Source organism: Crinia signifera, chromosome 6, assembly GCF_055691185.1.
Source record: "Crinia signifera chromosome 6, ASM5569118v1, whole genome shotgun sequence".
Taxonomy (NCBI): Eukaryota; Metazoa; Chordata; class Amphibia; order Anura; family Myobatrachidae; genus Crinia; species Crinia signifera.
In genome coordinates this window covers 109,830,331-109,845,862 of record NC_139222.1, presented here as the reverse complement: position 1 = coordinate 109,845,862, position 15,532 = coordinate 109,830,331, and the positions used below count along the sequence as shown (strand labels likewise).

The following is a 15,532-nucleotide window of genomic DNA, read 5'->3' as shown; positions in this document are numbered from 1 at the left end:
TACGCACGGCTACAAGCTGGAGTTTGCAGTTCAGCCACCTCAGAGGTTCTTCAAATCAGGCCTCCCCAGAGGACCAAGTGGTGTTGCAGCAAGCAATCCAAAAGCTGGTACAGGCCAAGGTAATAACCAGGGTCCCTCCCCTAGAGAGGGGGCAGGGTTATTACTCGAACCTATTTGTAGTTCCGAAACCAGACGGGTCAGTACGCCCAATTCTGAACTTAAAATCCCTGAATCCCTTCTTGAAAGTAACCAAATTCAAGATGGAGTCCTTGCGGGCCGTGATAGCGGCACTGGAGGAGGGGGAGTTCTTGGCGTCCTTAGATGTGAAGGACGCCTACCTTCACATCCCTATATGGCCCCCTCATCAGAAATATCTGAGGTTTGCGCTGCTAAACGAGCACTATCAGTTTCGCGCACTGCCATTCGGCTTGTCCTCAGCCCCGCGCATATTCACCAAGGTGATGGCGGAGATGATGGTGGTTTTAAGGAAAAAGGGTATCTGTGTGATACCATACTTGGACGACCTGTTAGTAAAGGCGCGGTCGCCACAGGAACTACAGACAGCCTTACAAGTTACCATACAGACCCTGTCGGGCCATGGTTGGCTCCTGAATCTGGCAAAGTCTTCTCTGATCCCTTCACAGAGACTCCAGTTCCTGGGCATGGTGATGGACACAGCTCTCATGAGAGTGTCCCTGCCACAGGACAAGGTGTTGGACATCCAGCGGCTGGTCACAGACTTGCTGAGGACCCCCCAGGTGACGGTGCACCAGTGCATTGTCCTATTGGGAAAGATGGTCGCCTCTTTCGAGGCTCCCCAATTCGGGAGGTTTCACAGCAGGATTTTCCAGCTCGATCTCCTAGGGAAGTGGTCCGGTTCACACCACCAGATGCACCGGCGTATTGCGTTGTCATCTCGGACCAGACTGTCACTACAGTGGTGGCTCCACACGCCCAACCTGCTGGCAGGGCTTTGGATTGGCATCCAGGATTGGGTCTTAGTCACCACGGATGCAAGCCTCACGGGATGGGGGGCAGTGACCATGGGTCAGTCCTTTCAGGGCAAGTGGACCCTATGGGAAACACGCCTCCATATCAACAGCCTGGAGTTACGTGCTGTGTATTACGCACTTCTGAAGGCGGCCCCTCTCCTCAGCGGTCAGGCGGTCCGTATACAATCAGACAACGCCACCACTGTGGCATTCCTGAACAGACAGGGCGGGACCAAGAGCAGGCCCTGTATGAGGGAAGCATCGAAGATCCTGTCCTGGGCAGAGAGTCACTGCCAAGCGCTCTCGGCCATTTTCATACCCGGGGTGGACAACTGGGAAGCAGACTTCCTCAGTCGCCACGAGCTCCACCCCGGGGAATGGAGTCTACACCACCAGGTATTCAGTTCTCTGGTGGCTCGGTGGGGGACCCCACTGGTAGACTTGATGGCATCAAGAAGCAACTGGAAAGTATCCAGGTACTTCTCGAGGGCAAGAGACCCTCAGGCAGAAGGAGTGGACGCCCTCTCCATACCGTGGACGTTCAACAGCCTGGTGTATGTCTTCCCACCGATCCCCCTAGTGGCTCGGGTGCTAAGGAAGATAAGAAGAGACGGAACCGAGGTGATTCTGGTGGCCCCAGACTGGCCACGAAGAACGTGGTACCCGGAACTTCTAAGTCTGCAAAGGGACTCGTGGCGCCTACCCCTGCAAAGAGATCTACTCATTCAAGGACCGTGCGTCTTCCAGGCCTTGGAACAGCTGCGTTTGACGGCCTGGAAGTTGAACGGCAGATCCTGACTCAGAAGGGGTTTCACACTTCAGTCATCAGAACTATGACAAGTGCAAGGAAACCGGTAACGGCTGCACATTACCACCATATCTGGAAAAGATATGTGGGTTGGTGCGAACAGGGAAAGTTTTCTCCATCAGAGTTCAAACTTGAAAGATTTCTTAGCTTTCTTCAAGCTGGTCTGGATCTAGGCCTACGCCTAGGCTCTTTGAAGGTGCAGGTATCTGCATTATCGGTTTTCTTCCAGAGGAAACGCTAATATTCCTGAAGTGCAGACATTTCTGCAAGGAGTATTGCATATACAGCCTCCTTTTGTGGCCCCTACTCCACCGTGGGACTTGGATGTTGTGCTGAAGTTCCTTAAATCCTCCTGGTTTGAGCCCTTGGAGGAAATTGACCTAAAATATTTAACCTGGAAGACAGTGGTCTTACTGGCCCTAGCTTCGGCTAGGAGGGTCTCGGAGCTAGGGGCATTGACTTGCAAGAGTCCTTATTTGAAATTCTTTGAGGACAGGGCAGAATTACGCACTAACCCGCGTTTTCTACCCAAAGTGGTGTCTGCGTTCCATGTGAACCAGCCAATTGTGGTTCCTGCTGGTGGGCCTCATTCTGAGGTGCCGACGTCCTTGGACGTAGTAAGGATTCTCCGTGTCTACATCAGGAGAACAGCAAGGATTCGCAAAACTGATGGACTCTTCGTCCTCTATGACGCCCAAAAGATTGGACGTCCTGCTTCCAAGCAGTCTATTGCACGATGGATATGTGCAACCATTAAACAGGCTTATGCGGTAGCAAAGCTGCCTATGCCTGTTGGGGTGAAAGCTCACTCTACTCGTTCCGTGGGGACATCCTGGGCGGCTGCCCGAGGAGTTTCGGCCTTACAATTGTGTAGAGCAGCCACATGGTCTGGCCAACACACTTTTGTCAAATTTTATAAGTTTGATGCTCTGGCCACTGAGGATACTCAGTTTGGGCAAGCGGTGCTGCGGCAATAGGTTCCGCACAATCCCGCCCGTTCTGATATCTTTGGTATATCCCCATCGTTATGAACGACTCCCTGTATCCCATAAGAATGATAGAGAAAATAGGATTTTAATACCTACCGGTAAATCCTTTTCTCGAAGTTCTTATGGGATACAGGGCACCCGCCTCTGTGCGGAGGTTTGCCTTGCTCACTTTGTGAGATATGGACCAATACTGGGTCCTTCTGCTAGCCTTCTTGTTCCTGGCGGACATAAGGGTGTAGGTTACCTAGGTAACTTAAAACTTACATAGTGTACCTTAAAGGTCCACGAGTGTAAATTGTCACTTAGGTGATAATTCTATACATTGTTCCAGTTGGAACACAGTTCAAAATAGTTGTCATGTTGACATGTTCTTAGGCCCTTAGACTTCCCAGGTTATGGGGTTGCTAATGTGGTCTGTTATGTTGAATGTTGGGTGTGCTGGATGAATCTCACCACGGTAAATATACACATATTCCTCTCATATTGTTCTTCTCCTTCGGCACAGTTCACTTAACTGAAGCTAGAGGGAGGGGAGCAGAGGGGAGGAGCCAGTACACCCTGTATAAATTTTTATATGTGCCTGTCTCCTTCGGATAAGCTCTTTTCCCCATCGTTATGAACGACTCCCTGTATCCCATAAGAACTTCGAGAAAAGGATTTACCGGTAGGTATTAAAATCCTATTTTTTTTTACCTCTCTACTAAATGTAATGTAAAAATGGGAACACACTCAGCTGATGCATACATGTGCCCTGCTTATTCACCAGCACAGTGATTTCTTGCAAGCTCTGTTCCAACACCCAATAGTGATACGTCCTCACCATATTTTTTCCTCTGGTCACAAACGCATATGCAGATTGTGATAAATGGGCCAGTGCAAGCTAGTGGCAGATATACAATATAGAGGACGTATAGTAATCTATATATTCAATATAAAAAATATATATATATATATATTTTTGAGCCCACTATAAAATACACACCGCATGTTGGCCTGGTGTATTAAGCATCGATTACTTACTGCGCAACCTGGTTCATATCATAAAGCATTTATATACCACAAAAGACGTTATGTAAAAATAATTTTTCCACAAATAAGATTCTTCAAGCACAACATATGTTTCTAAATGGCCCTTCGTTAAGCTTTTAGTAGCTCCTATTGTATACCAAAGCCATTGAATTTTCCCAGTACGACTCTCTGGTCCTTTGTGGAAATAAACATGGTTTAATGAAGTGTTACTTAATATGACCGCTGCAGGTATAAATCTTCATAATAAAATTTCAGCTGTGGGTACATTGCTGGCAAAGATGAGAAGCACTCAGGCTCGTCTGAGGTGTCTTGTGTGGATTTAATGCTGCCTGTGTCTGACAGAGGACTTTGACCTGTCAAATCAGTAGTCTCATTGTCACCTCTCTGCCATTCAGAATTGGCATGACTTCTTTTCGTACATTCTACACGACTCGCCTAGATAAATGTAAATTATCCCAGTTATTCTTTTGCTGACACCCACCTTCCACAATTATGCTTAACCCCATCACCTATTCATGGAGTTTACATTGTTATATGTTTTATGTTGAAACACAGTATCCTCATTATTAGTACAGTACTCCCACTTAATAACACCAAAGCTGGTATTGTATAGTGGGTGCGGTTAGTAAGCAGGTGATTTTATAGCGGAATTGATATATTAGATGAGAATAAGCCTGGTGGGAATTATAAAGGCAGTGGATATGTTATCCTTGAGTTTCTGAGAGCTCCTAGTTATGTAATATGTTGGAAAATGTGTTTTATTATTATAACACAGTCCTGGCTCCCAGCCCATGCACGGTGCTTTGCGTTGATTTCAGTCACTAATTTAGGGATTAATATATAGAGCTGGGGATTTAGTGGGGCAGCATGTTAATGAAAGTCATTTTAATTACATGGTGTGTGAGGAACATGTGAGGTAACACAGGTCAAGAGTAGAGGGGTAGATTTATGAAGCAGTGATAAGGGAGCAGAAGTGATAAGGTGCCTGGTACTTTATCACCGGCCAATCAGCTCCTGACTTTTAAGTTACAGGCTGGGTTTAAAAAGGAACAGTCAGGAGATGATTGGCCGGTGATAAAGTACCATGCACTTTATCACTACTCCTCCCTTATCACTGCAAGTTCATACATCTACCCCTTAGATCTGCCATGTATACCTTACACTGCTAAAGTGTTTTTTTGTTTTCTACACTGACCTTAGTTAATGCTTAGAGCAGGCCTGGCCAACCAGCATGCCCTGCCACAGTTTTGAAATGAGTGAATTCTAAAACTGTAGCAGGGCATGCTGGGATGTGGAGCTTCACAACAGCTGTATAACTAAAGGCTGGTCAGTCCTAGCTTAGGGGAAAGCGACAAATAGTAGTTTACAGCAACTGTCAGCTTTAGGTATATGGAACGTGGCTCACAAATACATTCTGATCAGATAGTCAAATTATTAAATATTGTATTATTCTTTATATGCTCTATATATCTTGCATAGCACAGCGAACTGGTAGATGTAGTTCTCCAGTATGCAAGATGGGCTGCCACAATGCACTAGTCGTATTTGCCCACTTGAAATGATAATGGATTTTTTTGTACTCTGTCTCCTAGGGCTTCTCTTCCTGCCCCCATGTTCTCTAGAAACAACTTCAGTGTGTGGAGCATATTGAAGAAATGTATCGGACTGGTAAGTTTGTGGATATATCAAATAATCATATTCAGTATGTCTACTGTGGCCAGTGACTGAAGTACTAGCATGTTTTGTAGTGTAGTTTGGAACCAACGCTACAGCAGCTTTAAATTGTAAAACAAAGTATCTGAGCAGACTGTAGCTCTCAAGCTCCGTATGAAAGCTTACCCATCAGCCATGCTGTTGATGTAACCAGGGGCGTAACTACCATAGGTGCAAGGGGTGCAGCTGCTATGGGGCCCAGAGCTGAAGGGGGCCCATCTTTGCTGTCAAACTAATATGTTTTGCATACATTTATCTCCATCAGTTGCTATATAGGGGGCCCTTACAAACTTTTGCTATGGGGCCTACGAATATCTAGTTACGCCTCTGTGTGTAACCCAGGGGTGCTCAAACCTGTCCCCAACAGTTCATATGTTTCAAGCAACCTGTGGATCTAGAGTAGGAATAAATGCAGCATGTTTGAAAATGTGACAGTAATGACTACAGCTGTGCACCAGCTAGGTGATTTGGAAAACATGGACTGTTGATAGATCTAGAGGACTGGTTTTGCCAGCTCTGGTGTAACCAGTATGTACTAGGAATCAGTGACATTACAGAGGAATCGGGCATCACGTTCTTTATAAATGGCTACCAACTGAGTATTTACAGCTTGGAAAACCAAAGAACATCTTCTATTATTCCAAGATGTAGTTAAATAACATTTTACCCATGTACTGTATCTGCATTTTTTTGTTCTATAAAATGTATTTAATTGTAGCAGTACTAATTAAAGGTTTGCATCCGCATTCACAAATATTTTACATGATCACAAGGATAACCATGCTGAAATCACATTGTTTATAAGCGTTGGTTTTTCTCATGTTTATTTTTTTAAAGTGCCTTGATTTATCTGTGTACCAAGTCTTTCTGTATTCCAAAAGCCTTTCACTTCTTATTTCCTCTCTCTGCTTTCAGGAACTGTCGAAAATCACAATGCCAATAGTTTTTAACGAGCCCCTGAGCTTCCTGCAGCGAATCACGGAATATATGGAACACACATACTTGATCAACAAAGCATGTTCATGTACAGATCCCCTACTCAGAATGCAGGTCAGTATCTGCTGCATACACACAATGCAAACCTGCATAAATCTATGCCAAGCTTCAGCTCCATCTCTGCTGTAACTAAGATAGAAGAGGTTATACGCACAACCTGCCTGCAAACCTTTCATTCTCTTTGCAAGGTACTGTGAGTAACAGTAGGAAAACTGGAGAAGACCAGTGCCAGTCTGATGCTGGTGGAAATATATATGAATATTTATACTACGTTTTCCAGAGATCATTCTTTATTTTCTACCAGGATTAGCAAATAACTCCAAATTTGGCCAGAAGGAACAACGGATGACGAATAATAAAAAGGCAGACACCTCTCTATCATTTATGTGTGTATAGTATGTTAGAATAGACTGTTGAGACATTTAATAGTTAGAACATATTTCAAGTAAAAGACAAATACTGTGCTCTGTATGCTAAATAAAATGAATGACAGTATACTTTTGAGGAGAGAAGCACACTTTACTGCTGCGGTGTTAAATCCTTTATGTTCAAGTATATTCCCCTGTTCCATTCTGCACACTGTGTAGTAGTTCCCTGAATAAACCAATATCCTCAAAAACTATTCACTATGGGCCTTATTGTAGCTCACTCTTAGAGGCAAATTTCACTGCAGGGGGACAGATGTAACAGGTGCAGATAGAATTAGATTTGGTGACTTATTTTGTTTCTGTGCAGGGAAAATACTGACTGCTTTATTTTTACACTGCAATATAGATCTCACTTTGAAGAAAAACCCCACCCAAATCTATTCTCTCTGCACATGTTACGTCTGCCCCACCTGCAGTGCATATGGTTTTGTCCAGCTAAGAAGGAATTTGCCTCTAAGAGTGAACTAGAATAAGGCCCTTTGTCACAGTGAGCGGCGCAAGCTCAGTCTTCCTGCCGGCAAGGCTGAGACGCTGCGTGGCTGTGCGGAGTGATGGTTGAGGTCACACAGCGCAGCCCCACATTGAAGCCAGCTGAGCCAGCTCGTCTGCCGCTCTTTCAGCCAGCCCAGCCACCTGCCCATCCGTCAGCCAAATTTAGCGAGGGAAGACTGCATACACCGCAATGCGCATACATCCTGAATCCCGAGACTGGAAAAAGGACCTGGGAATGGCATCCCTAGTCTCAAACTTTGTTGTTTTTTTAAATGGTGTATATTCTTCTAACTTTCCCTGCTTCGTGAACAGTCTAAAAGAATAAAAATAAAAATACATTGAAATAGAAGTGGTGCTTGGAGTGCTTATAAGATGTAAGGCTTTATATGGGGGGAAAAAATACATTTTAAATGAAACAACTTCTGAAATAATAAAGAATATTCATATGTTAAATGGACTTCTCACTATAAACTGATAGACACTGTCACTTAGGTTTATAGATGAGTGTACTTCACCAAGCGTTCATTCATTTTGTTACATCATGTTATGGTACAGTGTGTTCTGTATCTTTCCCATTTGTGTACACTGCCATGTAGAGGAGTCATTGAAAATGCATGTCTCGTTGAATAAGAGAAGTCCCCAGATTTGGCCTTGCCTCCCCCCCAGGGTTCGGACCCTTGTCATCTCTGGTCGGCCCTGATTTGATTTGAACCGGATTGAGAGTTTAATTGAAGTTGAATAAATGTAATATACATTGCTATGAGACTGACTGAAGCAATCTTTCTGAAGTAATGACGGTTGGCTTTGTGTTAATAAAAAAATAAACTCGTTTAAATCTTGTAGCAAAACCACCAAAAAATCTGACCCCAACTTAGTCACTGCTGCAATAAAGTGTGCTTTTATTTTTTTTCCTTTCTTTGTACCACCATTGTATTTGAACAATTTATTGTAATATGCTATGTAATCATCATAGAGCTTTGTCTTCACCAGGCATAACAGACAATGTGGATCTATAATATAGCTATTTTGGAAAGTCCCCCACACAGTGACTTTGTTTCCAAGAAATAAAAGATGATATTGTTCAGTTGCCCTTGTTAAGTTTTCGCTTGGGAGAAAAAAAAGGGGTATAAAAGCAATTTTCCCCTGATGGTCATTTCAGTTACACCCCATTGTTTGGACAGGAAAAGATTAACTTTTTCTCATGAAAACACATACGATCCGGGAAAAGTTCAGGCAAAACTCGACTTTATTCTCAGTCTCCTGGCAGAGGCGTAACTAGATATTCACAGGCCCCATAGCAAAAGTTTGTAAGGGCCCCCTATTTAGCAACTGATGGTGATAAATATATATAAAACATATTACTTTTAAACAGCAAAGATGGGGCCCCTGCAGCTCTGGGCCCCATAGCAGCTGCACCCCTTGCACCAATGGTAGTTACGCCTTTGTCTCCTGGAGACTCCGCTGCCGTGGGCTGTAAAACACTTACTCTCCCAAGTGGACTTAAAGTGTTTAAGCCCACGGCAGCTGTAAAGTGGCGTTTTGCCTCACCTGAAGCTGCACTGCACAATCTTCATCACCTCAACAAACTGACAATAGCAGCGCTACATTTGGGAGAGGTAACAGATATCTTGTGTCCCTGCGAAAGGTCCATATAAAAGTGTACGTGCATAGTCCTGTAGCCGTACAGTGCAAGTGTGTAATTGGGACTTGTCCATACTAAAAGGACATTTATCGATGCGTCGATATTCTGGTGACATTGCTCATTGGCATTTATATATTTAAAATTTTTACTTTTTTATGAAGCTTTGATCCACCTCTAAGCATTTCTTAAAATATAGATTATATATATATATTCTTTATATTGTGACATTTGTGATTAAATTATATATTGTAGGACATTTGATGTTTGTTTAATATGTATTGTTTTGAGAATAATTGTTGCATAATTCTGTCTCTGCATATATTGGTCCTGCTTCTAATAATTTTAACGCAGAAACACTTATATATAAACACTTATATATATTATAATTCTATACTTCTCTTCAAGGCCTTCTCATACCCTCATATTTCTGTTCATCCTGCGATAATCTCCCTCATACATTAGTCAGCTCCTCTCCCTATGTGCCTGCTCTCTGATTACCACCTCTTATATGTGCTTCTAAACTCTTGCAGCATTATGGGAGAGTTGACAAAGCATAGAAAAAGCTAAAGTACCAACTATTCCACTTTTGCCATTTTTACAGGAGCTGATTGGTTGCTATTTTATCTCTCTCCACTAATATTTACCTCCAAGCAGTGATCAATCTCCTTTTTAGTCTCTTCTTATGGAAAGCTGTACCTACTGAACTGAGGTGTATATGTATTAAGCAGTGCTAAGGGAGGATGTACTGGTACTTTATCACTGGCCAATCGGCTCCTAACTGTCCCTTTTAAACCCACCCTGTAACTTAACAGTCAGGAGCTGATTGGCTGTGGTGATAACATTTGAATACAGCCCTTATTGTCTCAGTAATATCCTCTCTCTGTTCATTGTAAAATATTATTGGCATGGCTCCTTTGGCAGAATATATTAATCTGTTTTGTTTTTATTCCTGATATGTTATTGGCATGATTGTTGTACCAGCTGTCTGTTTCTGTAAAACTCTTTTCAAAGCATAAGATTAGTATAAGCATACTCTTATACTAATATTAGAGTATTAGTATGTTTCTGTTAGATCATTGTGTTATCTCTGATATCTATCCTTCTGTCTATCTTGCATGCATTTAACTCTCTCTGTGTTAACTGTTTCTCTCATTAGGTAATAGATCTATTCATCTCATATTTTTCTCTTATCGTTCTTTCTCTGTTATATAATTATTTAATCTCCAATTTGTGCTTTATCATATGTGTGTATGTCTGCCTTATGTCACGCTCTCCTATCTGTGTCGTTGTCGTCCCCTTCCCTCTCTCTCTCTCTCTCTCTCTCTCTTAAACTTCAAAAAGTGATAAAATGGCAAGTGATAAAGAAGCAGCCAATATGCTCCTACCTGTCATTTTTCAAACCCAGCCTGTGACATGGCAGGTAGGAGCTGATCGGCTGGTTGTTTATAACTCTCCATTTTATCACTTTTGAAGCTTGATACATCTGTCCCTCTCTCTCCTGCATACATTTTTTTTTTTATATCTGTACCGCTCTCATATTTGTGATGACTCAATATGCGTATCTCATATCTGTCTGACAGTCACATCCTGATCTCTTATATGTCCGTCATTTCTGGCTATTTATCTCTTTGCTCTCTACCCTATATCCGTATGCATGCTATCTTTCTTGTGTTTTTGTTGTGAAACATTACTTATGCCAGTGCTATTTACCTACTCTTTAGTATATTTGTTATCGGAATTGTTAGGTTATTGCACAGTTTATCTTATCCTATCGGTGCCAGTGATTGCAAATTGTCAGTAACAACTTATCTATATGTTCTTTGCCATAAGTACATATCGCTGCCTAGCACAGGCTGAGTTTTCTTACTGCTGTTATAGTGTGTACACACGGTGAAGATATGCTGTGCAGTGCGAGTCCTGATCTGATCAGATTGTATCGGGACTCGCATCGCACGGCATGCATGCAGTGTCACAATTTTGACTATATAGTGCAGATCTGCACTATATAGTCAATGCAGCCAAGACTATCTGTCTTGCAATACGTGAACGCGCATCGGGATCACAAGCAGATCGCAAGGGTCAGTGCTGGCATACCATATACATTTTCTCTCTTTGATAATTAGAGGCTTGACAACCCCTTTGCCAGCTGCTGACAATAGCGCACCCCACATCCATTTCTCCTTTCTTTGCAACGGTTAAAACCCTTGCGATCTGCATGTGATGCCGAGACGATGTTGACAATATCGTCAACATCGGAAGGCATATCTTACCATGTGTACACGCTATTAGTTTGACCTAGGTAAGTGTTGTTGCGAAGGCTTCTTATACTTTAGCTATCAAAACAATTAAAATATATATTTGTAAATAATCCAAAGGCCGTGCATGTGGACATTCTCATTCTGTAATCTTATCAGATATACCTCTGGAATGAGCAATTGTCAACAAATACAGTTGCCCTGTGCCTGGGATTTCAATGCGGATTTTCTAGCATGCAGGTGTGGCTCTTTAATTAGTGTAACCCAAGGGATACAAGGACATACATTTACCATGGTGAAATGAATCTGTCAGCTGTAAACACACACTTAGGGCCGTATTCAATTCTCTTTTGCGAGCTGTGACAGCGAGTAGTGCTGATTACTCACCACCACAGCTCGTGGGTCAGTATTCCACTGACCCCCCTGCATACGCCGTTACCACCTCACTGTGTTTTTACAGCGAGGTGGACACGGCACGCGCAGCCGCCAAAACATTGAGGCTCGCGGCTAAATGCAGTGGGCTCCTTGCATTAGCTGCGAACCTCACCGTTTGGGGGAATCCTCACTGTCCTCTGACAGCAAGGATTCCCCTGGGACATTAAATAGAGTGAGTGGCCAGCACAGGGGAGGGGGGGGGGGGGGGGTTTACACAGCCGTTTAACCCTGTTTTTAAGGTGCATATACACAGTGAGAAGTTGTCTATGGCCTGTTAGGACGATGGGATTTCTCCTTGAAGTGCATTGAGCCGATTTTGACAGGTGTGGGATCATTAGGTTAACAAGCATAAGGTCAACTACGATTGGCCAACAGACAGAAGGTTGACACATGCAAATGTCAACCTGAATTTGATCGACACAAGCAAAAGGTCAACATGGAAAACGAGTTCTCCATATTTTTGTCTGTCACCATGGACACCATTTTCCCCATCTATGGCCACTGGGATGGTAACGTATGATCAAGTGGGTTTTAAAAAAAATGTGTCCAAATTCACTGTATGCTATATATACAAAATTGCCTTGACTGCACAGTCTATTTTTACTTGCGATACGGGCCGTATCATGCATTGATATTGCAAGCTGTGCATTGCAATTTTTGCTAACTTTTCTTACGATTTTGACTATCTGGTCAAAAATCACACCCAGTGTATATGCACCTTTGGAGAATATTGGTGATAATTCTCTTCAAACTAGTAACATTACTGCTGTGTAAATAACTTTTAGGCTCTAAACATGTTGCCATATAATTTATAGCATAAATAACCGGAAACCCGTCCAATTTTGAGGTCAATCATGGCAGATCATGGACGGGTTTCCGGTTATTTATGCTATAAATAAAGCTATAAAAAAAGGCCTTAAGACTTTCAATCAGGCCTACTTAAGCTGGCTACACACTAGTAGATATGTCATGGTGTCTGAGGAACATGCTGTCCATCTGCAGATATATCTACTAGTGTGTACCCAGCTTAAGTAGGCCTGATTGCAAGTCTTAAGGCCCCCATACACTAGTGCGATTTGGCCTGTTTTCACCCAATTCAGACTGTTCGGGACAAATCACATTTCCGAATCGGCCCCATGCACGGTCCCGTGAGCATCAGGTCATAGACGAAGATCAGACGTGCTGCATATAAGATACATTTTATGTGCAATACAATTTTATTTGGAAATTATGATTTTTTTTAATGTATATATTTCATTTGGGCACCAATATAAACCTGCAATCAGGGCGTTGATTTCTGGAGAGTTTTTTTATTTTTATTTAAATCTAAAGCTATAGTCCGGTTTTATGTTCTACTCAGAAGTCTTGTCTGTTCTGATGATCTGTAGATGAGTTCTAGGGTGTACCAAGATTGAGTTGTTTTATGTCCGCTGCAGTGTGACAGGTTTATGGTTTTCGCCTGTGTGAGGATCTGTGCTGACTTTTGCCTTTGGCACAGTAGACTTGTGCCTAAGGGTAGGAGAGCCTGAGAGCTCATACGTCAAATGTTCTGTTCTTTTATCAGCAGAAAGAAGTCAACGTAGGGAAAGGAAAAATTATAGCCATGTATGGTTACCTGTTGAGTGCATAGACCTAGAACAGTCTATGTAAAAAATTTAATAAACAATTTTGGGTATGTGTTCGCAGGTTTCCTTTATATCAATCTAGCCATGTTAAAAGTACTGTGAGTGCATGTGTTGACTTCACCGCTTCCTTTCATGTGATTGTAGTATAGGTTAAAAAGCAGTATAATTCTCTCTGCAGACTGTGGCTGCTTTTGCTGTTTCGGCTGTTGCATCTCAATGGGAGAGAACAGGGAAACCATTCAACCCTCTTCTTGGAGAAACGTATGAATTAGTGAGGTGAGTCTAGGATAGTGGGGAAAATAGAAAATTAGGCCATCACAAGACCCTGGGTTGAAAGTGACTAATAAATTGTCTCTCTTAGGGAAGACTTAGGGTTCCACTTTATATCTGAACAAGTAAGCCACCACCCACCTGTTAGTGCCTTTTATGCTGAAGGTCTAAACAAGGACTTCATCTTCCATGGGTCGATCTATCCAAAACTGAAGTTCTGGGGTAAGAGTGTGGAGGCTGAACCCCGAGGAGTCATCACACTGGAGCTACTCAAGTAAGTATTAGTCAGCAGAGTGTTTGATATGTATAAAAGCTGATAGTTGTGTGCTTCTAAGCGTTGCATATTAGAGCCACCTTTTTAACCATCAGGATGGTTGGAACGCAGTCACCAACATACCCAGTTTTCAGTCACGCCTCATATGTTGAGTATCCCTTATCCAAAATGCTCCGCTGGTGGTGCCCCGATGGTCCCCCATCCATGGTATCCCCCGGTATCCACGGTGGCCTTCAGGATCCTCTTCCTCTGCGTCTCCGGTCCCAGAGATGCGGAGATGCTGCTGAATAGGATCCTTAAGGCTGCTGTGGACATCAAGGGACGAGGTAAGTATGAATTAAAAAAAAGGGGCTGTAGTAATGTTGTCTAAGTGCCTTTTCATTCCATCTGAACTCCTTTCTACACTAGTAAAATGCCCAAGGACAGGACTAACAGTATGAGCAGCACATGGGAAAAACATGCAATGAATCCTAGTTTGAAAGTTAATATTAGAAGATATTGTATGATCTGTACACAGTTCCCTTAAGCTTCTGTGTATATAGTCCTGCCATGCCTCATAGGGGCTTTCCTGCTTATGACGGTTGAATGAACTTCTACTAAATAGAATGATGCAACTGGAGTGACTGTTATCACAGATTTATTCCTTTTTGGCCAATCCTCGGATTTTAGTTTAAATGGTTTTGATAAAATATACTGAAAAAAAAGAGGATCCTTGGTCTCTAGTGCACTTGGAGCTGATAAATAAGTTACTTTTTTTGTTAGTTTTATTTTTTTTTTTTATTTTTTTTTTTACTTTCCATTTTATGTGGGCCGAAAGACAGGGTAAAGTCTGAGGAGCATGAATCCACTTTACTGATCTAGTTATGTCCCCTCCAGGCACAATGAGGTCTATACCTGGACAAATCCCACCTGCTGTGTACACAATGTCATCATTGGAAAGCTTTGGATAGAGCAGTATGGGACAGTGGAGATCATAAATCACAGGTACCGACATTTTGTTTTTTTACATTAGGACTAAAAACCATAAACTGGTCCAAATAAATGCTGTAAGCAGTTATAATCATCTTCTGAAATTTACTGGAGGTAAACATGGAAATAATATTTTTTAGTCTTACAATTTATGCTTAGGAGAAAACTTATCTGTACTTTATGCTTTTACATAGGGTGCTCATGTCATGTAATGAATGCTACATAAATAATATAGAAGGCAGTTGTGTATTCTGTGGTATTTTTAAATATTTTGGGGCCAATTTACTGATTATTAGAATTTGTTATCACTATTTGAGACAGTAAGGAATTCTGTGCTGGCCAGATGTATTATTGAATATCACATCCAGGAGGCCCCTGTGATGTGTAAATAAAGAGAATGCATGCATTATTACCAGTAAATGATGCAATGTGTGGCACATAGGATACAAACACTATTTCATCTTAAATAGCTTTGCATTCCAGAGCTTGCTAAATCTCACAATATAACAGTCCTCATCTAATCCTTTGGAGTAAGTTGGGATATGATACAAGGGAACCACAGCAGACACATCCAGTGTTGCAATTATGTACTGAAAACATGTGGTGGATTCTCTG

The 15,532-nt window shown here is 42.3% G+C and overlaps 1 protein-coding gene across 3 annotated transcripts in view; it reads left to right on the top strand.

Moving 5' to 3' along the window:
* The window catches only part of OSBPL2 (oxysterol binding protein like 2), a 105,825-nt gene that overhangs the window by 78,529 nt on the left and 11,764 nt on the right, over positions 1-15,532 (top strand). For all 3 annotated transcript variants that reach the window (XM_083146803.1, XM_083146804.1, XM_083146805.1), the window contains exons 4-8: positions 5,411-5,486; positions 6,447-6,581; positions 13,583-13,680; positions 13,766-13,948; positions 14,825-14,932. In XM_083146803.1, the coding sequence (XP_083002929.1) occupies positions 5,411-5,486; positions 6,447-6,581; positions 13,583-13,680; positions 13,766-13,948; positions 14,825-14,932 (600 nt within the window). The remainder of the gene's footprint in view (positions 1-5,410; positions 5,487-6,446; positions 6,582-13,582; positions 13,681-13,765; positions 13,949-14,824; positions 14,933-15,532) is intronic.